Source organism: Adiantum capillus-veneris, chromosome 16, assembly GCF_014529385.1.
Source record: "Adiantum capillus-veneris isolate H3 chromosome 16, ASM1452938v2, whole genome shotgun sequence".
NCBI classification, from domain to species: domain Eukaryota; kingdom Viridiplantae; phylum Streptophyta; class Polypodiopsida; order Polypodiales; family Pteridaceae; genus Adiantum; species Adiantum capillus-veneris.
Window position 1 is genome coordinate 111,676,964 of NC_140946.1, and position 25,371 is coordinate 111,702,334.

At 47.7% G+C, this 25,371-nt stretch overlaps 1 protein-coding gene across 2 annotated transcripts; it reads right to left on the reverse strand.

Moving 5' to 3' along the window:
* Positions 1-240: 240 nt before the first annotated feature.
* LEW3 (UDP-Glycosyltransferase superfamily protein) lies at positions 241-25,017 on the reverse strand. Of its 2 annotated transcripts, XM_086485471.1 has the most exons (8): positions 24,679-25,013; positions 2,795-2,878; positions 2,592-2,692; positions 2,278-2,464; positions 2,087-2,155; positions 1,793-2,007; positions 996-1,105; positions 401-904 (listed from the first exon to the last, which is right to left on the reverse strand). In XM_086485471.1, exons 1-8 carry the CDS (start codon positions 24,958-24,960, stop codon positions 642-644), a joined length of 1,311 nt encoding a protein of 436 aa, XP_086341597.1. In that variant the 5' UTR covers positions 24,961-25,013; the 3' UTR covers positions 401-641. The 2 variants fall into 2 exon arrangements, with proteins under 2 accessions (XP_086341596.1, XP_086341597.1); XM_086485470.1 differs by having other exon boundaries at positions 241-904; positions 2,592-2,878; positions 24,679-25,017.
* Between the last annotated feature and the right edge of the window lie 354 nt (positions 25,018-25,371).

Genomic DNA, 25,371 nt, shown 5'->3' on the forward strand with positions numbered 1-25,371 from the left:
AAATGGAATAGGAAAAATTCCTCAGTCATAGACATTGAGAAAAAGAGACGTTAGGGCACCTAAGATTGTATGACTGAAAAAAAAAAAAAAGCTTGATTGACATGGTTTAAAATTACAGTTTCCTTTGTTTAAATTGGTATCCTTCAATATAAATATGCAAATGTCTAATAACAGATAATACACTTCCTGGGAAACTTTAAGTGTGGCAGCGTGAAATTTCAAGCCTTGAAAAAGCTATAATGACAATTAAAAGAAATCTTATCTCTGTGTTCTCAATGAAAGCAGGCTTGAAAACACAATCCCATCACATTGCAATGCTGTCCTGGCTTGAGAGCTCACTTTCAACTTTTTATCCTAAAAAAACATCCCAACAACGTTGAAAAGTACGCATTAGACAAAATTGTGTAACTTGATGAACTTGCATCCTTGCTTGAGGGCTGACATAACCTGTCACGTTTGTGGCGAAACAATGATATCAATATGACAAAAGGGGCCCTCAGTGTCATAGTTTCTACTTCCGTTTCTGTTTCTCTTGAATCCTATTGTGACCCATAATTACCCAAAAGTTCAGATTTTGTCTGTTTCCATACCCTCATAGAAACAGTCAATCTTAAAGATATGTCTCACAAGGTGATGACGTTCTACCCCTGGTTAAGACCTTTGTGTTTTGTGTGGCTCAGAATTGGAGAAATTGCAGCCTTTAAATCTTCATCGAATCGAGCTTCTGAGAAGGACATAGCCCTTTGTCTTGCCAGAGCAGCCATTTCCAAGAGTTCCTCTTCAGGCATGCAAAGCACTTTCGCCATGGCTGATGCAAACTCAGCCACTGATGCTGCAAGAAATCCTACCCTGCAACCCTCCTGTTCTGCAACGATGTCCATCTTTGGCCCCGCAGAATTGTGAGCTGAAAACCATGTAAAAAGGGCTTCAAAGCGGGCAATAGAAAAGAATAAAAGAAAAAAGGAAAAGGAAAGGAGGTCGAACAGAGTAAATACCGATAGGTATGGCACCCGCTGCCATATACTCGACAACAACAATGCCAAAGTGTTCATCAATCATCGAATGCAAGCCTGCTATAGCTCCCCCCAACAAGTCCACAAGCTCCCTGTGTGCCCAAAAAATAACCTGCTTTGATTAGCACTAAGTGCCAAAAACTGATTCTCTACATATAAATGGCACCAGTTCCAACTAAATGCGTTCTAGGCCAAAATTGATACTTGTGATATTTCATCTAGGGGCAACAGCTGAGTTTGTAACGATGAAAGCTCTCTGAGCAACGACAAATTATGAATTAGCATTAGTGGATATTTGCAATCACTAAGTACCTCTGCTTGCCCATTTCTACCTTGTGCCTATGTAGCAAAAGTATGTGTGCTCACTAGTTTTGGGGGCCCGGACAATGCATATTGTAAACTAGGTAAAAAAACTCGATTTGTAGAATGCAAGAAGACCTTGCATGCAGGCAAACATACCACAAGGTGGTTGTTAAGTAGCGTATGTAACTAAATTGAAACCACCCCGCAAGAACTTGGAAAAAAAAACTACATAGTTCACCTGGCAGGTGTGTGTGCAACCATGTGCATCTTTACACATCTGCAATTTATTATCTAAAGGGCTGGGACAGTGTCAAAGAGCATGACACCACAATCCAAGCACTTCTTAACAGGCAAGTGCCTGGCATGACTGCATGATAGAAACTCGTGAAGCATTGTACTGATAGGGCTAAAGAAGCTTTTAACAGAGGCTAATCCAATTGCTTCTGCTTTCAACTTCACAAGAAAACACACTATACCTGTATGTGACATTAACGAGAAAGTCTACTTGCTCTGCAATTCCCAGCTCTGAGCACCTCAGCTTCAACTTCTCAACCCGTTCCTCATCCTCTTTGTTACGGCAGCTTCCTACCAGCTTTAATCTGACACTGCTACTTCTGCTTTGAGTGGAAAAATCCGCAGCATGTAGACCTTCCAAGAGTCTTGCAAAGGCTTCAAGCTGAACCCCGTGCGCCTGCTTAAAGCAGTTAACCTTTTAGCGGTCGAATCGCAGATGTTGGTAGAAAAGTACTCAAGAATGCAGTGAGGCAAACCTTTTCTGGTCTAAATTGAGCCACAGATATGAAATATGTACTCTCACCCTTCCTTCTCAAGGGAATAGTCTTCATTGTCCGAGAAGAAGAGAGAGTAAGTACATGGATCCCAAAAACAGAATGATCAGATGCTGTAAATACCCTTTGAAGAACTCAGCCAAAACTACAGCAACTGTACTGCGGAAAATTACCTGTAAAGTTCGTGTATCACAAGGAGGGTACACACGTTTGATTCGATTGGGAACCCTCCATAACCTTTGAATGTGATCCTGAGTCCAAGATGAGTTAACCATGGCCAAATGCACACAACGGCCAGCCAGGCCATATGAAAGCATCATCAGTAAATAATACAGTGCCTTTAGAAGAGAGAGTAGGTGACTGAAAAAAAATAAAAAAATTGTCAGTACATAAAAATCCTAACCAAGAAAAAAATTGGCAGATAACGTTTCTCCACAAGTGCTTACCCACTTCAAAAGCAGATCCCATGACTAAGCACAATACTTGCCTTCGTGCTATAACAAGATTATTGTTGTATGCTGATGTACGCCTAAGAACTCTTGCCAGCATGTCCGAGCTTATTGTTGGATAATGTGTGTAGGAAACAACCTGACATCCAAGAGCACGCGCAAGCGGATATGTGAAGGCATATCCACTAGTGTCAAAAAAAACAAGCGGTGTGGATTTCAATAAGGCTTCCATTCCAAGTACCATGGAGCCCAAACTCTGTCCCAATAGAGTGAAGTATGGATAAGATTTGGGCTCCACCCACCGCCTTTTCTGTAACCGGACCACCTAAAATTTTAGAACGGCTAAATGAGTAAATGCTGCTGATTCAGCTTTCAATAAAGAGACAAGTCGGGCCATAAAGAGACAAGTCGGGCCAATAAATGATGTTTAACAAGAACATAATTAAGCTGTGAGATTGAGATTCCTCAAGCCTAAGCTATTTCCGCATACACCCATATGTAAATCACTCAGCATCAGGATTCAGAATTGCTCTACATGGCTCTTCTTCTCGACATGACAGTTTTTAAATTCGCCTTTGTTGATCCATTTAAAACAACCACAAGAGTTGCCTTCAGCTCAGATAGAGAGAGTCAGAGAGATGATGGTAGAGAGAGAGAGATTAGAGAAGAGGAGAAGAAGACACACAGATGGGGTCCCCACCCACCCTCGCAAGGGCCTCCCACCTTCTTACCGGAGTGGTATATACAGTAGACTAGGGAGACTACCCCCACGGCAACTCTTCAAGATGAAGCACCTCTGGGGCTGATTTGATGCACCATTCTCAAACAAATTGATGTGGGCTGCGTATAGCCACCACAAAAGAACTGAGGCCAATATGCACACCCACTGTGAGAGGATTCAAGGGGCTGAAAGCTGGCTGCAAAACACAGGTCTGGCTACAAAAACGCAGCAGATCTGATGTGAAATCTGTCAGCTAGATGGGGCTGATGGTGGCTGAAATCTGCAGCGAATTAGCAATGCGGCACCTCCAATGTGCCGGATCGCTGAAATGGGAGGGTAATGTGCTGCTAAAAACGCTGCTGTCACAACTTGGCGATGTGGCATGACCGCAACCATACCAAAAGAGGAGAGAAAGAGCCTGGCCAGAATAGCTGCCCCAAGCTGGAGCACACCTGAAACACCATGCACTTTGCAGGTGGAAAGCTTTAGGTGTAGTTATCGTCTAGAGCTTTTGAGCGTCAATTTTTTATTGTTGTCACGTGACGGGCACCACGTGCCAATAGAAAAGAACAAACTCAACATACTTTTAGCACTTCAATAACAATTGAATTGAAAAGAGAGAGAGAGAGAGCACACACGACACAGAGTGGCAGAATTCCACCCCAGAGAGTACTGGCCCCAAACCTTGGCGCCCCTTTCGGTATTTCTTTATATTACTTGAACTCAGTACAATGCCGGTACTCGCGCTTTGCACCTTCTCACCGAAGCGTGCCAAAGACTGAGCCCTCTGCACATATTTAAAGCCCCTTTGCCTTGAAAAGCAGTTACATGAAAAGCAATCAAACTCAAAAGCAGCTGGTCCCAAAAGCTGGTGTTGAAAACTGCCCATTGTAAATCACGGAAATCCGTACAGGCTGCCACGTCAGTAGGTCAACGTAAAATCCGGAAATCCGTACAAGCTGCCACGTCAACAATCAACGCAAAATTCGGAAATCCGTACAGCTGCCACATCATCAGCTTCTACGCAAATAAGCTTGCGAGCGCGCGCGCGCGTGCTGGTCCTACTTTATTTTAACATCTTTAGGTCACTTGGGCCCCATCGGACGGGGTCCCATAAGTTGGTGGGAACTCTTCTTTAAAAATAGGCCACTCGGCAATACTTTGCAAGTTGGTAAAACTTCTTCTGCTATTTCTACTTCCTCACTTAGGGTTTAGGACCCTCGGCAGGGATCTGCAAGTCGGCTCCTTTCTTCAGTGGCTTGACACATCACCAATTTGTGGCATCCCCCCTTCTTGAAAGAAAGTAATTGTCTGCGATTACAGCATATCTGCAAAACAACTCAAGTTAGCTCTAAAATTTCCGAGGGTCATTTAGTGGGACAATCAATTTGTCAATCCAAATCAAAGCTCTTGATTTCCTAGATCGTAGGATTCCCAAAAGAACCTCATCCGATTAGGAGTCTCATTCCAGATCGGAACTCTTGATATCCAGGGTCGTTGACTTCCCAGAAGTATCTCATCCAAAAAGGAACATTCAGTGGTTGGCACATCACAATGCAACACAAATGCTCACATATGCATGTTACAAGACATAGAAACATTAAGTCGCCGATGAAAACTCCTCCCGCATAACCTAAAAAGGTTCGGGCCGGGAGATATTCCACGACTCCCTCATCACTCCTCCCGCATAACCTAAAAAGGTCCGGGCTGGGAGATATAGAGGCCTCTTACAACCAAACGTCCCCCAGACAGCAGCTTGCATCGTTTGGAGGTGCTGAGAGTAACCACTACTCAGACTTCTTAATACTCCTCTCGCGTAACCATCCAGGTCCGGGCCATGAGTTAAAACGGTACTTTTTAATCATTCAATACTCCTCCCGCAAATAACCACAAGGGTCCGGGCCATGAGTATGAACAAGCAATTTCACTACTCCACCTGAGAGTAAAAATTACCAATCATTGAAACCAGTATTAAAACCAGAGTCGAACAGTTCAAATCGGCACCAAGATAGGTTCAACACAGATACCATCCATTTCAGACAAATTCCAAACAGGATCACCAAACAAGTTCTCAAACAAAACTCAAACTTAAAAAGCAATCTCGACATCGAGCTCGAAAAGTCGACTGACTTTCCATCTTGACACTTGCACCAAAAATTAGGGTTAGATTCCTTCCATAAGTTCATAGCCGACCACAGCATGGTCCATCATGTTAGACTTACACCACTCTGCTACTTGAAGCTTCACATAGGTCTAGGGCATACATGTACGGCTAGTATGTCTTCGAGCTGGCCACCCTTTGCGTACACATACATACTGCATCGTCCGGCCACCTATCGTCTGGGCCGACCGCCCACTTTGTCTGGGTGCCCTTATATCCCTTTTCTTTTATGCTGGGTCGTGAAGAGTGTATGGCACTGCTCGGCCCCCTCCTTGGGCACCTATATATGGAGCTGGGGGGGTACCCACATATCATCTATATACAGCCATTCATTGGTGTTTTCTGTCTATGGTCAATGGGGGGGACTGATATGGGGGGTACCCACATATCATCTATATACAGCCATTCATTGGTGTTTTCTGTCTATGGTCAATGGCCCCCTCTTCCACATCTAGCGGGTGATGCGCAGGACATGAGCCTGAAGCTGCTGATACCATGTGAGAGTGCACGTGTGCACTCTCTCTCTCTCTCTCTCTCTCTCTCTCTCTCTCTCTCTCTCGCTTCCGCATCAGGTACCCCTCCCAAGAAGAAGATCAGATTGCGTTTTTGGATCAGCCAAGGCAACGTTTTTTCAGTCAGGGCAGCGTTTTTACAGATCTGTCAGCGTTTTGCAACAAGCTAGGTACGCGACGAAAATCTAGTGTTCTTGTCGCGGGAATCGCGTTTTTACTCTTCTCCACATGGCGATCACCTGCTGGCTGCCAGAGCTACCATTTCTGGACATTTTGTCACGGAAAACCCCTCCAGATCCATTTGCGTTTTTTATCTTCATCTGCATTTTTGGACAGGTGCTGCATTTTTGCAACAGGAGGGCAGCGCTCAGCTTCTGGACCCCGGATCTCGCCACCACCTACCTGGCCTTGGCATCCGGTGCGTTGCCAGCAAAGTTCCTCTTCAAATCTACAGATTTCAGCCATACACCTGCTGTTTCTCTGTTTTCAGCCCACCTGGGGCTGTGACATTGATTCCCCGCCCTCCCTACACCCTCTGCAACGCTCCGGACCATGCCATAAGCGTACGAGCACACTGAAAATCACTGGACAGCAGCCTTTTCATCACCTCGTAGTTGTGTTTTTGGGTGGACAGCAGCCTCTTGGCTTGTGTTTTTCACAGAGGATGAAGTAACCTCCTGTCAGGATGTCACAACACGGGAGCGTACACAAGCACTTAGAAATCTGAAAAATATGATACTTTGCAAACATGAGAGAAGGGAGAAGATCGACACAGTACTGGGGACCAGAAGATGGGCTGGTCCCCCCCCGTTAAGAGTATTCTTTATTCAGGGAGAATTCTTATACAAGAACGAGAACCCGAGGAAACCCCTCCGTTCTGTAATCTTAGACCCGAAGGTCGTGCTTTCCCGTAAAGGGCTTGGGCACAAGGCCGTTCCTTCCCGTAAGGGACTTACGCGCGAAGCCGTACTTTTCCGTAAGGGACTTAGGCGTGAAGCCGTACTTCCCGTGAGGGGCTTTCCCGTAAGACGGGAGATTCCTACAAAACAAACCACACAAAGCAACAATTCTCAATGCGTATCAACACCTTATACCTGTCGCTCCTTGCTCGGAAAAGCGACCTCCGTACTCAGCTGTCACACGAACAACTGCAATTTCCGTCGCCAACCTCTGCTCCAGAATCCAAGCGCTAGCTTCTTCTGCTGCTTCCGACGTGTTCCAGAAACTGAACGCTGGCTGCTACTTTATAGGGCCTGGCACCCGGCGGGAATAGAGGCCGAAAAAGAAGAACTTGGCGCCCCTAGAGAGAGGAGAGAGAGGGATCGCTGAATCACCCCCCCCCCCCCCCCCCTGCGTAGCTTTTTAGCGCTAGCTTTTTTTTTTTTTAAAGAAGAGCCTTGCTTTATTTTATTATAATAGGGCTGGTCACTTAAAAGTGGCCAGCCACTTTATAAAATAAAGTGTGAACCTGTTCAAACTTTAAAAACTCACTGAGTTAGTGAAAATAATGCTAAACGAACACATTCCAAGCGTCCCCGGGTGCAGAACACGGCACAGATGCAATGCAGACACAGACTCCTCGCGGGAAAACATCTGCCCTCCCGCGAATGTTCCTGCTTTTCTTAAAAAGCTTCATTGAACCCATCTTTATTCTTGTGCTTGCGTTCTTACGCGTATTTTCTTACTCAGTTCGGGTTTCCTCCTTAGCCTACGGGATGCCCCCTTACTGATGCACCCGTCACCCATCATGTGATGCATCAGGGGCACTCGTAACCCGGCCCTTTCCACCGAACTTACGGAAACTCTTCGCGATGTTTACCGTCACCCATCAAATGACACATCGGAGTTGTCCGTTCTTGATGGCAATTCCTGTAGCTACAATCTTTTAACAGTTCTTAGTGCACACAATAAAATATCCTAAAAAAAGAGATTAATCATTAACAATAAGAAAATAGTCCAATTAGCAACATCCCTCTGGCTTCTAAACAGTTGACCTCAACTATAGTGCTTGGACATATACCTCCAGTATCTCGGGATAAGCTGCTAATTCCTCCTGCGTCATCCACTGAGCATCTAGATTCGAATAGTTCTTAAACTTAACCAAATACTTCCGTGTTATCTTTCCGGATTTGAGAGGCCGCTCCTGATGACTTACTATCTGCTCCGGTTGGAGTATTTCTTCTGTTTCCTCAACCTCAAGAGGTTCCTCAGCACTAGGCTGGCTCGGAGGCGGTCCCACATACGGCCGGAGTAAACTGACATGGAAAGCATTATGGATCTTCCAATTAGGCGGTAGCTCTTTTCGGAAGGTGACATCATTCACTCGTTTAGTGATCTTAAACGGCCCATAATAACGGGTAGAAAGTTTTACCACCTTACCCTTATGAGACGCTTGTTTCTTAAGTCTTGCCTTCTCAAACTTGAGTAAGACTAACTGTCCGACTGTTAAGTCTAGATTCCTCCTGTGCTTGTCTGCAGCTTTCTTATGCTTTTCCTGAGAGCGTAGAATAGCTCTCCTAACTTGCCCGTAGGCTGTGTCCAAATCCCGGACAAATTCATTTGCTGCAAAGATCTTATCCTTAGTTAAAAGGATCGGTGGAAGCAAAGGCTTACCATAGAGAATCTCAAAAGGTGCTTTCCCCGTCGATGAGTGTATGGTATTGTTATACGCATACTCGACAAGAGGCAAATATTTCTCCTAGTCAGATTGCCGGTCTGACACATAAGCTTTTAACATATCCAATACTGTGGAATTGGCTATCTCACTTTGCCCGTCCGTTTGAGGATGGTAGGCAGATGAAAAATTCAGCTTTGTACCAAGATTATCCATCAAAGCACGCCAAAAATTTCCTGTCATGCGAGGATCTCGATCACTCACAATAGACTTAGGCATTCCATGATGCTTAAAGATCTGTGCCAGAAAAACCCTAGGCATATGATCTGCTTTGATCATTTTCTTTACTGGTATAAAGTGTGCTTGCTTGCTAAACCTGTCCACAATGGTCCAGATCGCGTCATTTCCAGTCTGAGTTCTAGGGAGGTCCATGATGAAGTCCATGGCAATACTTTCCCAAGGTTCATTAGGCACAGGCAATGGTTGTAGCAACCCAGGCGTCTTATGCCGATCATACTTCACTTTTTGGCAAACCAAGCATTCCCTGACATATTTATCAATATCTGCTTTAAGGCTAGGCCAAAAGAAATATCTTTCCATTGCTAAGGTCGTAGGGAGAATACCCCGATGACCCGCATAAGGCGAAGCGTGTGCTTCATCCATGATCTTCTTTCTTAATGGTTCCGCCACACATATGGCCTGATGGTGGTAGAGATAACCGTCCCGAATGGAATAGGGAAACTCATTCTCTCCACGATGTAGCTTTCCCCAAATGGTGGAGAAATCTGGATCATTCGGATACAAATCTGGTAGTGCTTCTAACTCTTGGTGATATACCGAAGTGATAGCGTTCACCCTTGGCCGCCTAGACAATGCGTCCGCGACCACATTCTTACTCCCAGCCGTGTGAAGGATTTGGAAGTGAAACATAGACAAAAAGTTTGCCCATCTCATTTGCTTCTCAGATAGTTTCCTTTGCGTAGGAAAATATCGCAAACTTTGGTGATCAGTCTTGATCACAAAATCCGCTCCTAGAAGATAGTGCTTCCAGTTGGATAAGGCGTGAATCACAGCCGTGAGTTCCTTTTCCTAGATTGATGCATGCAACTCTGCATCCTTAAGTCGTCTGCTTTCGTAGGCCACTGCATGGCCTTCTTGGTTTAACACTGCTCCGATGCAATCGCCTGAAGCATCACAGTGAACCTCAAATGGTTTTCTTAAGTCAGGCACTATCAAAATAGGTCCATGGCTTAGCAAGTACTTGAGCCGATCAAAAGCTCCTTGTTGTCTCAATCCCCATCTGAAAGGAATCTTCTTCTTTGTCAAATCATGAAGTGGTCCTGCTACATGGGCAACTCCTCGGACAAACCTTCGATAATACGAACATAATCCCAGGAAACTACGTACATCATGTACCGTAGTGGGAATAGGCCAATCTTCTACCACTCGGATCTTGGCAGGATCCATACTCACCTGATTGTGAGAGACTATATGGCCGAGATAGTGTATCTCTGAGAGAAAGAACTCGCTCTTCTTTGCATTCACATGCAACTCATGCTTTCGCAATTCTTGAAACACTAAGTCCAAGTGCTTCCGATGTTCCTCTTCTGACTTAGAGAAGATGAGTATGTCGTCAAAGAATACTCCCGTAAAAGCTCGATACGGGCTGAAAATGCGGTCCATCATGCGATTGAACGTCGCAAGAGCATTGGTCAAGCCGAAAGGCATTACCAAAAATTCATATAGTCCAAAGGTTGTGCGGAAAGCAGTCTTATGGACATCCTCAGGGGCGATCCATATCTGATGATACCCACTCTTTAAGTCTATGCGACTAAAGACACTTGCACCCTGCAACTTATCAAGTATATCATCAATCCGAGGGACCGGAAAGCGATTCTTGATCGTGATCTTGTTTAAAGACTTGTAGTCTATGCACATTCGAAACGTGCCATCTTTCTTCTGCACCAGTAGAACTGGAGAGCAGTAGGGTGAAGCACTTGGCCGTACTAACCCTTTCTCTAGAAGCTCGTTGACTTGCTTCAGAATTTCCTCTTGCTGAGCAAGACTCACCCGATAAGGGGGTTGATTGGGAGGCGAGCTACCCGGTATGAGATCTATGCGGTGATCTTCCGGGCGTACCGGAGGGAGTTCATCAGGAAGTGTTTCCGTGAAACAATCTTTGTACTTTTCAATAAATTGAAGACGCTTAATTTCCAGACTAGAGAAAGAGTCCCTACTAGTTTTATCCTTCTCACGTGCAAAAATCAAGTAAGCAGAAACACACTTCTTCATTTCTTTCTTAATGGAGATATGGCTTACAATTGGGAACTGCCAATCTCCTACATCAGCATGATTCTTTATTCTCTTACCCCCATGATCAAAAGTGAGGGTCTTTTCCACATAATCGGGAATAGGTGTCATGTGGAAGTGCCATGGCATACCCAAGATGATATCACATCCCTCGATGGGTGCCATCAAAAGTGATTCGCGGTCCTTGTACTCGCCAATCCGAAGATTGAGTTGTCCTTGCACAGGAGTTGCATTGGTTGTCAACCCCTCGAATGCCGATCCGTATGTAACCGGTGTGCCAAGCTGAGCCGGTGTGAGGCACAAACGTTCCGCAGTATCCAGGGAAATGAAGTTATCCGTGGATCCTGGATCATAAAGAATCAGTACTCGTTGGTTGTTCAAAGACCCCCAGCCCTTCAGAAGTTGACGCTTTCCTTTCTCCGTTTCTGTGTTTCCTTGAACATCTGGAATTGAGTTCGAGCTTGGTGGAGCGGGTTCCTTCCTTGCTTTCTCTTGTCTCGTAGAGGCTGGTTTTTGCCGTTGCTGCTTTAGCGGGCAATCCGGTTTCATATGTCCTTTCTCGCCACAGTAGAAGCATCTTCCTTCCTCTCTGAAAGTTTGAAGTTGAGTAGGAGAAAGATACTTAGTTCGCTTGCCATTGCCCTCTGGCTTCTTAGAATGATCATAGTCCCTAGATGGAGGACGTTTTCTTCCTTGGCTCCCTTGGTCATCGTAGACCCCTCTTTGTCTTGCACGGTAAGTGCTATGCTCCATTTTTCTGGGTGTCCCAGTTGAGTGCAAATCCTCAACAATGATTGCTGACTCCATCATCCTCTGAAGAGTATCATGCGGATACACTTTCATACTCTTTCGAAGCTGCGGTTGGAGACCCGCTTCGAACTTTCGTTTCTTTTCCTCGTCGGCAATTTTCATGAAGGGAGTGATCTTCAGAAGAACCGACCAATACTTGTCCACATAGGTCGTTACTCTTTCATGTTCCTTCTGGGCAAGCCAGTCCCATTCCTTCCGTATGTCCTGCTCGAAGTCAGGTGGAAGAAATTGTTCATAAAATTCAGATTTGAAGCTTTCCCAAGTTCTGGCCTGAGAACCTTCCAGAATCTTGGCTAACCACCAATTACTTGCCGTTTCCTTGAGGTGCATCCCCACATGGCGTAACTTGGATCTTTCTGTGAAGTGCCCATTGGTAAGGCGACTTCAAACTGTCTGATGAAGGACAGTGCTTTGGAGATGTCTCTCCGTCCGTTGTAGGTTTCAAACTTGATGTCCTTGTCGCCCAATTTGAAGACTCTCATGCGATGTTGAGACTTGCGACCATGCTTCTTGAATCGAGGCTTATCTTTAGGTTGATGTAAGGTAGTAGTAGTAGCGGCTTCCTTCTTCTGTCGAGATGATCGAGAAGTAGAAGTATAATCAAGAGAGTAAGATGGAGATGAGATAGAGATGTCCTTGCTCTCGTCTAGCAAAGAGAGCGCTTTTTCTTGGCCTTTCCTTGGAGTAGGCCGTTCATTCCGATCCGAAGATCCTTTGTGCACCTCGGCACGTTCTTCTTCTCTTTCCTCCTGTGGTCTCACGCCAACAGTGTTGTCTTGATGCCTGGCTGCATCGGTTCCATTCGTTTTCTTCATTCCGCCCAAGAACTTTTGGACATCTAGCAATAGTAAAATTTGTTGCAAATCCGCAAGCTGAGCTTGCACTTGTTGAAGCTCCTCTTCAACGCTTCTCCCTTGGCCCGACATGGTTCTTCCCGTTCTTCCCGGAATCGTCCTTCTTTGGAGAGAAAGAGAGGAGTCCGAGCTCTGATACCACTGTCACAAAACGGGAGCGTACACGAGCACTTAGAAATCTGAAAAATATAATACTTTGCAAACATGAGAGAAGGGAGAAGATCGACACAGTACTGGGGACTAGAAGATGGGCTGGTCCCCCCCCCGTTAAGAGTATTCTTTATTCAGGGAGAATTCTTATACAAGCACGGGAACCCGAGGAAACCCCTCCGTTCTGTAATCTTAGACCCGAAGGTCGTGCTTTCCCGTAAGGGGCTTGGACACAAGGCCGTTCCTTCCCGTAAGGGACTTAGGTGCGAAGCCGTACTTTCCCGTAAGGGACTTAGGCGTGAAGCCGTACTTCCCGTGAGGGGCTTTCCCGTAAGACGGGAGATTCCTGCAAAACAAACCACACAAAGCAACAATTCTCGATGCGTATCAACACCTTATACCTGTCGCTCCTTGCTCGGAAAAGCGACCTCCGTACTCAATCGTCACACGAACACCTGCAATTTCCGTCGCCAACCTCTGCTCCAGAATCCCAGCGCTAGCTTCTTCTGCTGCTTCCGACGTGTTCCAGAAACTGAACGCTGGCTGCTACTTTATAGGGCCTGGCACCCGGAGAGAATAGAGGCCGAAAAAGCAGAACTTGGCGCCCCTAGAGAGAGGAGAGAGAGGGATCGCTGAATCAGCCCCCCCCCCCCCTTGCGTAGCTTTTTAGCGCTGGCTTTTTTTTTTTTTAAGAAGAGCCTTGCTTTATTTTATTATAATAGGGCTGGTCACTTAAAAGTGGCCAGCCACTTTATAAAATAAAGTGTGAACCTGTTCAAACTTTAAAAACTCACTGAGTTAGTGAAAATAATGCTACACGAACACATTCGAGGCGTCCCCGGGTGCAGAACACGGCACAGATGCAATGCAAACACAGACTCCTCGCGGGAAAACATCTCCCTCCCGCGAATGTTCCTGCTTTTCGTAAAAAGCTTCATTGAACCCATCTTTATTCTTGTGCTTGCGTTCTTACGCGTATTTTCTTACTCAGTTCGGGTTTCCTCCTTAGCCTACGGGATGCCCCCTTACTGATGCACCCGTCACCCATCATGTGACGCATCAGGGGCACTCATAACCCGGCCCTTTTCACCGAACTTACGGAAACTCCTTCGCGATGTTTACCGTCACCCATCAAATGACACATCGGAGTTGTCCGTTCTTGATGGTAGTTCCTGTAGCTACAATCTTTTAACAGTTCTTAGTGCACACAATAAAATATCCTAAAAAAAGAGATTAATCATTAAAAATAAGAAAATAGTCCAATTAGCAACACAGGACACCATCCGATGGTGGTCCATGCGGTCTCTCAATGACTGCTGCAGTACACGGTATCTTCGACTTCGGCTTGATCATCTACGGGCGTACAATCCTTGAAAGATCCATTCATCCCAGCCATCATTCGACGGTTGCACACTCTAGAGGGGGTGGTGACTTGTGGTTTGCTATGGACACACCTATGCACTCATCAGAGGAGTTCACACGAGATATGGCCATGCTCATGGCATATGGGATTCCGACATTCCCAGAGAAGACACCACCACCTTGGGTGGACAGACACTTACCACTTGACCTCGACTCGTCAGATCACTTGCTTACACAGGAGCATCTACAATGGACTTAGGGAGAGGATCTTGGATCTCTTCTTGGACACGTTCATTGCTTGGATCTACAGACTCGAGTGGGACTTCAGTGCTTTGGACTCTCTTGGAGAGTTTACCCGCAAGATGCGGGAGATCAGGCTTCATTACGCGACTACATCCGAAGTCACCCGGAGCTTGGCTTGGATGGTAGTGCAAATGCTCTTCTACACTCCTGATCATTTGGATTGCTACCTTCAGAGTTGCTTACACTCACCCTTGGTAACCTTACAGCAGACTTATCCCCGACCTGGGCAGTAGGCCACTCCCAGCTCATTCACATTGAGAGCCACACTGAGATGTGGTTTGGTGGCGTTGATGGCGCGAATTCTGTTTTGGTTGACACCAGGGAACTGGAGCCGGGAGATACAGGCAAGACAACGCAGACAGATTGGTCTGGCCTTTCCTCTTCTCAAAGGATATTCACAGTGCAGACTACCCAGTCTGGTTCCCCTACTTCTACAAGATGATTACGGTGCAAACAAATTGGTATGGCCTTTCCTCTTCTCAGAGGCCCTTCACAGCGGAAACTGTTGAGTCTGACTTTCCCCTCATCTTGAATTACCATACCTACTAATAGGACACCATCCGGTGGTGGTCCGTGTGGTCTCTCGATGACTGCTACAGCTTACGGTAGATTCTACAGTGCAGACTATTTAGTCTGGCTTTCCTTGATTCGGAGGAGTTTATGATGCAGGTTGCAACATCTTACCTTCCTTGAGTTTTTCCAAAGCTTAGCCACCTGGCTACCCTCGGTTACAGGTTCATGCACTGACAGGCTTCCGGTCATTCTCATGACAATTCCTAGGCTTCCTCATTTTCTCCAGACAGTTTGATTACAGACACCACAGATCCTATTGGACAGGACACTTGCAGGTCTATTGGCATTTCTTTTACAACAAGAAGTTGTTTTCACACTCAGTTCGAGACCTTCACGCAGTATCTTCACCATGTATCGACGGAGGAGTACAGCAGTTTGCTACACTGCTCATGACGGCATTTTTCCATGGAGATTTCTGGGCGGTCGAGACACCTCAGACTGCTGCTACACTCGCAGAGTTCGCCGGAGTATTGTCCTTCAGTGGACATTGCAACAGACATCTTCATCATTTGCCTCACATCTTCGGCTTCATGCAGTTTGTTCAACATCCGGTGCTGAGAGGGGGTGTTCACTTACACCACTCTGCTGCTTGAAGCTTCACATAGGTCTAGGGCATACATGTACGGCTAGTATGTCTCTGGGCTGGCCACCCTTTGCGTACGCATACAGACTGCATCGTCCGGCCGCCCACTTTTTCTGGGCGCCCTTATATCCCTTTTCTTTTATGCTAGGTCATGGAGCACTTTCTGGCACTGATCGACCCCTTCCTTGGGCACCTATATATGGAGCAAGGGGGAATACCCACATATTATCTGTACACAACCATTCATTGGCGTTTCTGTCTATGGTCAGTGGGGGGGCTGATCACCCCTTCTTCCACATCTAGCGCTTCTCTCTCTCTCTCTCTCTCTCTCTCTCTCTCTCTCTCTCTCTCTCTCTCTCTCTCTCTCTCTCTCTCTCTCTCTCTCTCTCTCTCTCTCTCTCTCACGCGCGGTTCTGCACACGCGCATTCTCACACATCACCTCTTGGACAGACAGTCTTCCTCTGGCGGCGATGGTGGTCCCAAGACATAGCAATCACACCGAACCTCCAAGGTTTTTAGCTCGGGAAGAGACACCTAATGAGAGATGTCGAGAAACTTCAAGTCGTATTCTACTAGGGTTTCTGTGGCAAAACATTTCAAAATATACCCCCTCTGCCAGAAGTTGCTAGAAACCATATAACTTCGGGCAAAAATTTTCTTGAAAGCTTGCCAAGTCCTTGGAGTGAGCGGCCTGGTAGCTATAGACATCCACCACTGCATCCGAGAAAAACAGCATCTCGAAACAAATCTTAATCCTTCTCTTGCAAGTGATCTTTATGGCTTATGCCCTGTAAGACATGAGCGATGAAGACGGGAGCGCGCCCAATGCGCGATGAAGTAAGGGTGGGAGTCGTGCTCGCTGCTGCCCTCACTCATCGTCCCCCCCCCCCCCCCCCCCCCCCCCCATCGCCATCGCTCTCCCCCCCAAACCTCCAGCGCGCTACCCGCATTCTCCCCAGCGCGCAACAATTTCAGTGCACAGCAGGTTCAGCGCGTAGCAAACCCGCCCCAGTTTTGCACTCCCATTTCTTCCGCATCGCTTCGCTTCGCCTCACCCCTTCCCCCCGAGTCTTGCTCAGCTGAATTCGTCAGCAATTTTGGCGTGCTTGGCCAACAGAGAGCCACCTCTCGTCATCGTCATTTCACCCTTCTCAAGGGCAGCAAACACTGATGGAGGCTCATGCTCCACCTCAGAGGGACTCTCAGGAAGCCCCCTCGCCCGACCCGCAGAGCCCACCATCCGACTTGCTGATTCACCGACAGAGCAAGCGAGCCTCGCAGCAGAGGTGGAACGCCTTCAGGTGACTTCTGCCATCTGCAAGATTCTCGGCACCACACCCAGCAGAGGAGAAGTGTGCGATCTTCTCCAGGCCCGCCTTCTCGCTGAGGTGGGCAAGATCTTGGATGTTCAATTCCTCAAACGTGGCTACTATCAAATATAGTTTGAGACCTCCGAGATGGCGTCCAAGGTCATTGCGATGAGTCCAATGGCCATCAGAGCAGTTCAAGCCCACTTTCGACAGTGGAGACACGGTTTCGATCCAACTACAGATGTTCTGGTAGAGGAGGCAAACCTTCCTATCTCCGTTTGCTTTCCCGGTTTGAGGAGGGAATACCTGCCACTCTTGACCAGGATAGGCTCAGAGATTGGGACTGTCTTGGAGACACCTCGCACGGCAGCATCGGTAGCTGCCAACGCGGCCGGCATCCCCTCAGTACGTGTTTTCGTTCGAGACACACCCACTCTCCCAAAGGTCATCCTACTACCTAGGGTGAGTGGGGGTTGGTTCCGTCAGAGCGTGGAGTATTTGGGCCTCCCAAATCACTGTTTCATTTGCAGACAGATGGGCCATTTGGCAAAGGCCGTCCTCACAGGAGACCTCAACCCACAACAAAGGCGCAACCTCCCAAGGCTGAGCAGGCCCAGCAGCCAGACACACAAGACGCCCATGCTGGTACCTCGACAAAGCCCAACGTTCAGACAGTTGACGGTTGGCAACAGGTACCTTGCTGTCATCTACAGGGGAGGGCTCGTCGCACTGCTCCCCCTGGTGGCCGACCTTCTGCAGCTCAGCAGCACTAGGTTCCAATTGGAAACCGTTTTGACCCCCTTCAGCAGGACCCGCCTGAGGGGCCCCGTCCACTTCAGTTCCTCCTCCTCCTCCTCCCTCGGACACTGTCGCTCCGCCTCCCTGTCCTCCTCCCCCTCCCCCACCTCCACCTCCGCCTCCCGTCCCTCCTCTCTCCCCGGTGGGGCCCACAACGTCATCTCTCGACCCTTCCTCCACTCCTCCTCAAGCGCAGGAGACTGGACACGTGTCTGTCGCGAGGCGATCTCTTGGTAGTGCTTTTGCCACGAGCCGAGTGGCTCAAGAGGGACTCCCCCACCTGAGGCCGCCTTTTGTGGTGCAGACTTCTCCCTTTGCAGCAGTCCCTAGAGGTTTGACTTGCTTCGACATTCGCAGACGCTGGGACTTCTTCCACCACAGCTTCACACAGTTCCTCATTCCTGAGTGACTCTACTCCTGACTTTGAGGAGGCTTGCTTTTGAGTCCACGTCCTCTTCTTAGAAGCTAGAGGCACTAAGGCTCTGGACACAGCGGTGGGTTTCTCCTTTCCGCTGTGCGGCAGGGATTCTACAGAGTGGACCCAGCACACTGTTCTTGATTGGCTCCAGATTCAAACTACTGAGTTCTCACACCACTCAAGGGACTTAGGAGTGACACATTTGGTGCGGACACTTTGGCCTCTTGCCAAGTTCAACGTGACGCCTCTGGAGTCTGGATGAAGCGGGTTGCAAGCACATAGTGGTGCATCTGTTTGCTGACACTCAGAGCCCTCCTTGTTATATATTTGTACATGAGGATTCTTGGACAGAGGATGTAGCCCTTCGAACTGCACGCTCGGCTTGGGCCTCGACGGGACAGTCACTCCTTTCGCTCTTGTCTAGAGGTTGTTCGGATACAGATTACTCCCCATCCAAACTGGCCTCAAAGATAGCGAGGTTAGCTGCTATGGTGCCATAGCAGCTAACCTCATGGAATGTGCAGGGATTAGGAGGACCCCAATTTCAACGTCAGAGGGGTCGGATGCGTCAAGAGCTACAGAGATGCCTTGTGGGTGGTGAGATAGACATTCTTATGCTACAGGAGCATCATCTTTGTGAGAGCCGCATTAGACGATGTGGTCAGATTTTGCGTGGTCACTATAAGACTTTTGGTCAGCTGCATTTGGACCCGGAGGCATCCAAGGAGGGGTATGTATGACTATTGCGGATTCTTTGCATTACGCCATTGTGGGCAGAGGGATTATTGTGCCAAGCACGGCTCAATGGATCACTATGCAGGCTCAGGGTTGCCTCGTGGGCTTCCTGAACACCTATGCGCCCAATGTGGCGAGTGCACGTGCAGAGTTTTGGTCTCAGATTGTTCAGTCTTTGCCGCAAACAGAGCAATGGTGCATTGGGAGTGACTTCAACATGTTGGAGGACCCCTCTGACAAGATTGGAGGTAGCCATACTACTGTGCATGGAGTTGAGTTGGCAGCTTGGGAGAGGTTTTGTATGACTGCAGGTTTCACATGTGTGGCCTTCGCATCCCTGAGAGGGCCTTGCTGGACTCTGCGCTCAGAGAGCGAGTGGTGGTTCTTTGGAGAGAGAGCTTAGACATGCAGTACTCTCCTGCTGACAGAGTGGCCTCAGGACTTGCACAGCTTAGTCGATTCTTTCTTCAGGAGTCTTCGGCCCGCCTGGTTGCAGCGAGAGAGGAGAAGCAACGTCTCCCAACGGGGCGTTGCTTCCTTGCGGAGGAAGCAGGAGCAGCATCCAGACAATCCTTGCTTAGAGGAGCAGTTGCAGCAGGCTCGCCAGGAGCTCGCTAGCACAAAGGAGAGGTGCCATGAGTTTGCTTTCCATCGACAAGCATCTCGGTGGACCTAGGTGGGTGACAGAGTGACAGGGGCTTTCTTTGAGGCAGTGGGACCCCGGCATGCGCATGCCAAGGTCAGCCAGTTCAGGAAGCCCGACGAGTCAGTTGCTTTAGAGCCTGAGGACTTGCGAGCAATAGCTACTGACTTTTACCATGACTTACTTTCAACAGAGCCTCAGTCAGAGTCAGGATGCCAACAGAGAGCAGGTTTGGGCACAGATGCCTTGTCTTGTGACTAAGGAGATGCGCCAGAGGCTTGAGCTCCCTCTTCAGCTTGAGGAGCTTCACGTGGCCTCAGAGCACTTCCCCGTGGTAGTTGTCCAGGAGAGGATGGTTTGACTCCCAGTTTTTTCTTAGAGTACTGGGACTTGCTTGCTTCATAACTCTGCAGCGCTTTTCAGTACATCCTGCAAACAAGAGAGATGCCTGACAGCATGAGTGAGGGTCTGATCTACCTCATTTCCAAGGAGGGTGGCTCCTTGGATGAGATTCGACAGTGGCGGCCCATCACCATCCTTAACTCGGCCTACAAAATTCCTGCCAAGGCTCTGAGTTTCAGGATTCAGCCACTTCTTGAGAGCATTATACATGCGACACACACTGGTTTTGTCAAGGAGCGTAGAATCCTTGACAACATCTTTACTTTCTGGGAGGCTTCTGCTTGGGTTGTCAGGTTGGTTTGGACTTGTCTCCTAAGCAGCAGATTGCTCCCCTCCTGTCCATCAGGAGGAAGCTGTTACATTGGAGCTCCACACAACTCTCTAGCTGGCAAAGTTGTAGTGGCCACCATGGTGTTGTTGGCTACTATGTGGTACATTACATCTTGTTGGATTTTCTCGAGTTCTTGCATTAGCTAGGTGGAGAGGCTGATCAGGAATTTCCTTTGGTCAAGACGCGACACTCAGATAGCCCGGGCCAAAGTAGCCCGGCAGGTCATCACTCTTCCTTGTTCTCAGGGGGTTTTGGGGATCATAGACCCAGCACAACAGAGCAGAGCCCTTCTTGGGAAGTTTGTTGTCAGAAGATTGCTTCCAGGGGAGGAGCCTTGGAAGGAGTTTTTGCTTCAGCGGCTTAGTGCTAGAGTGCCTCAGGCTAGAGGCCCTTGTAGACCTTCGACCAGATGGATTTTTACAGAGATGCGCAGGGTTGGCTTGAGCGAGATACTGGAGGACCGTTTTCTTGTGAGTTTGCTCTCCTCTTGGAAGCATTTGAGGAGAGGCCTGGAGCAGCACCAATCTTCTTGCACGGAGGAGCACTTGCGACATCCCCTTGTTTGGATCCCCATGGTTAGCACTCAGAGAGGCCACTTGGTTGGTAGTAGGCCTCATGTTTCCTGGGGTCCCATGGCAGAGGGTCCAGCACGCACCTTAGGTGACTCGTTACAGTTCTCAGGCTTGTTAGAGGAGCTCCATAGCATCCAGTTACAAGGCATGAGAGGGGTGCAGAGCATGTGTCAGGACATTACAGAGGCAGTTCCAGCTGAGTGGCTCACACCTCTCGAGTCAGCAGCGCCCAAATGGATGGGGGTCTTCACACGCCTGGAGGTCCTCATCGCAGTTCGGGCTTGTTCAAAGACTGTACCTTCCCTGTTCTTCAAGCTACAGGGTGAGGGTCGTTTACACCGAGTGTCAGTTGAGGCCCTGTTTTCAGAGGATCCGAGTTATGGGCATCTGTGGGAGGACTTGTGTCATAGATCCTAACCCAGCAGCTCTTGAGACTGGCCACTGGAGGCTGTGGGCTTGGGAGAGCTGTCCACTTGTACGAGAACAGTGGGATCTTGAAGAGTGGTTTTGGAGGGACCCTTTCGCCTCAACCCTCCATCCAGGTGTCCCTTTCTTTCAGTACACCGTTTGACTGGGACGTCACATACTGCAGCACGGAGAGAGGCTCGTCCTGTTGCAGCACCTCATTGGCAAGAAGAGGGTCTCACAGCTGTGTTCTTGTCAGCTTTTTGGGCGAGGTTGTGGGACGCCAGACAGCCGCGGCAAGTCACTTTGTTCCAGTGGTTGGTTGCACACAGGGCTACAGCAGTGGGAAGTTGGCTTGTACATAGTGGTCTCTTGTGGCCACCCTGTGGAGAGTCAGCGCCACTGTCTCTGGGACTGTCCTATGGCCCACAACAGGTTTGACTTCGAGTTCTTCGGCTGATGCCAATTTTTTTCCACAGCACGACAATACACTTGGGGGCAGCTGCTTGGTCCACTCTCACGGGCCCGGCACTACAATTTGAGCTATCCTCCACCAGCAAGATGATAGTGATAAGGGGGGTCGACTTACACTCTAGCCTGCTATAGAGCTTACTCCACTAGAGTAGTGCAGTGAGAGAGAGGAGTGTTGGGAGCTCATCTGCGGCCTGACACTCTGGTTCATGTGGCGGCCTCGCTACTTCCGCATCTTCGAGGCTCGCCCAGTACCACCTGCAGAGACATTTCGAGATCTTTGGCTAGAGCTGATCCATACTCTCAGGGGACAGTTCGAGAGACTCCAGGGCAGCTCCGACCGCACGCGGGAGCGCAGAGAGGCTTTCCTTCGACTCTGGCGCCTTGGGCCTTTCTTCACCATGGTCCAGGGTGGGCTCAGATGGCACTACCGTCCACCTGTGTGGCTTTTCCCTCCTCCCATCTCCTGATTTAGCCTCATTGTACATATGCTGTTTTTTTTTTCATTGGGAGTCTCCCCTTCTGATTGCTGTAGCCCTCTCTAGTAGAGGTGGTTGTAGCCTTATGGGCAATTTCATTAACTAATAGAAGGATCTTTTTCTTGGAAAAAAAAAAGTAAGGGTGGGAGTAGCTATTAAGTCCGGGGTCGGGACACGAAGATTCTTTCTAGGGAACTCTGGAAGCGACTCTGGAAGCACCACCTTGTTGTGTCTGCTCTTTGGGGGGACCGGTATGCTTTCGAAAAGCACACCCCTGATGCTTTGATACCATTGTCACGAGACGGGGACCACGTGCCAATAGAAAAGAACAGACCGAACAGACTTTTAGCACTACAATAACAACTGAGCTGAAAAGGGAGAGGGAGCACACGCGACACGGAGTGGCGGAATTCCACCCCAGAGAGTATTGGCCCCAAACCTTGGCGCCCATTTCGATATTTCTTTATATTACTTGAACTCGGTACAATGTCGGTAGTTGTGCTCTGCACCTTTTCACCAAAGCGTGCTAGAGACTGAGCCCTCTGCACATATTTTGAGGCCCTTGGCCTTGAAAAGCAGTTACATGAAAAGCAATCAAACTCAAAAGCAATTAGTCTCAAAAGTTGGCGTTGAAAACTGCCCAACATAAATCACAGAAATCCGTACAAGCTGCCACGTCAGCAAGTCAACGTAAAATCCGGAAATCAATACAGACTGCCACGTCAACAGTCAACGTAAAATCCGAAAATCCGTACACTGCTGCCACCTCATCAGCTTCTACGCAAATAAGTTTGTGTGTGTGCGCGCGCGCGTTGGTCCTGCTTTATTTTAACATCTTTAGGTCACTTGGGCCCCATTGAATGGAGTCCCATAAGTTGGTGGGAACTCTTCTTTAAAAATAGGCCACTCGGCAAGACTTTGCAAGTTGGTAAAACTTCTTCTGATGTTTCTACTTCCTCACTTAGGGTTTAGGCCCCTAGGTCGGGATCTGCAAGTCGGCTCCGTTCTTCAGTGGGCTTGACACGTCAGCAATTTGTGACATTCCCCCTTATTGAAAGAAAGTAATCATCCGCGATTACAACATATCTGCAAAACAACTCAAGTTTCTCAATCCAAATCGGAGCTCTTGATTTCCTGGATCGTAGGCTTCCCAGAAGAATCTCATCCAATAAGGAGTCTCATTCGAGATCGGAACTCTTGATATCCTGGGACATTGACTTTCCAGAAGTATCTCATCCAAAAAGGAACAGTCAGTGGTTGGCACATCACAATGCTACACAAATGCTCACATATGCATGTTACAAGACATAGAAACATTAAGTCACTGATGAACACTTCTCCCGCATAACCTAACAAGGTCCGGGCCAAGAGATATTAAACAACTCCCTCATCACCCCTCCCGCATAACCTAAAAAGGTCCGAGCCGATAGATATAGAGGCCCCTTACAACTAAACGCCCCCCAGACCACAACCTGCGTCGTTTGGAGGTGCTGAGAGTAACCACTGCTCAAACTTCTGAATACTCCTCCCGCATAACCATCCAGATCCGAGCCATGTAAAAACAATACTTTTCAATCGTTCAATACTCCCCCCACAAATAACCGGGCCATGAGTATGAACAGGCATTCTCAAACATCATTTCTCACTACTCCACCCAGGAGTAAAAATTACCAATCATTGAAACCAGTATTAAAACCACAGTCAAACAGTTCAAATCGACACCAAGACAAGTTCAAAACAGATGCCATCCATTTCAAACAAAATCCAAAAAGGATCACCAAACAAGTTCTCAAACAGAACTCAAACTTAAAAAGCAATCTTGACATCAATCGAGCTCGAAAAGTCGATTGACTTTCCATCTTGAAACCTGCACCAAAAATTAGGGTCAGATTCTTTACATAAGGTCGTAGCCGCACCACGGGGAGTGACTCTCCAGCAGGCTGAGATAAGCCGGGCCAGACGACGCCCACGTGTTACTGGATGCCCGGCCCCCACGACTCCACCGTAGACAGATTGAGGAGATCCAAACCCGAGCACATCGATCTGCCAAGGAGAGATGAGCCTAGATGATGGCTCACCCAACCTTGCTCACGATCCTCCCATGCACCACATTTTACACCCTCCTATTGACACAAGATGGAGCTAGCTAGCTTGATGCATTTGCATGGTTGTACTACCTGAGCATATAGACATGCACATACTAGAGCTCCATTCCCCCCATAGAGCCCATCACAAACCAAGGGTTTTATCCTTATCCTTATTTTGTACCAGTTTGGACTGTTTTGTCTTTTCCGATAGATGAAGGACATACACACATGTATACTTGATTTGTCTCATAGGCAGTCTTCAACCTCACATAGACGTTAAAATCTCTCTCTCTCTCTCTCTCTCTCTCTCTCTCTCTCTCTCTCTCTCTCTCTCTCTCTCTCTCTCTCTCTCTCCACATATATTTATGTATTAATTAATGTAAACTATATTAACCTATCTATCTATTAATTTATCTATCAGTCTAACTATTTATTGAATATTTACGTGTTCATTTCTATTGAACTATATAACTGTCTGTCTCACCACTTACTAAAACAGAGCTGAAGTGGATTCACTGACCTTTGGAAGAGAGGAGAGCTCAACTCCAAATTGGCGGCGGGCTCGAGCAGCCAGGCTCTCAGATGTAGCCTCATCACCAGTGTAGATTACACAAGAAAGATCTGGATTCTCTGCTTGGATGGCTCTGACAGCGCACCACAACACGCGCTCCCCACCACCACCATCATTTGTATAAGGGTGGAAAAAGCCCACAGCGTACTCTTTCCTCCGCCTTCCCAAATAGCGCAGAACAACCCATAAAACGCCTGCGAAGATGCTGATTGCAACAGCTGCAAAATACATTCCTGAATCCTGCTCTCTGGGAGTTGAGGTGTTCCTATCAAGGCTCACATAAAAAGATGGCCAACCCTCAATCAAATAATAAACCTATTGTGATCCAATTTAGCTTATTTAATTTGGTAATAGGCCATGAGTTCAAGTTTGTTTACATTGATAAGAACAAACTTTTGAAAATTCAAGAACAACATAATTAAAATTAAGATAAATTTAAAATGTAGAAAGAAAAATTTATATAAGCTTATATTTATTAGAACGTAAATGTGTGTGTGTGTGTGCATGTGTGTGGATTATAATGTCCACGTAGGGATAGAGAGGTAGTAGAGATGGAGATAGGTTAGGGATATAGGTAGAGAGGAGAAGAGAGATAGTTGAATAGGTAAAAATAGCAAAGTAGAGAGACAATGACTATGAGGT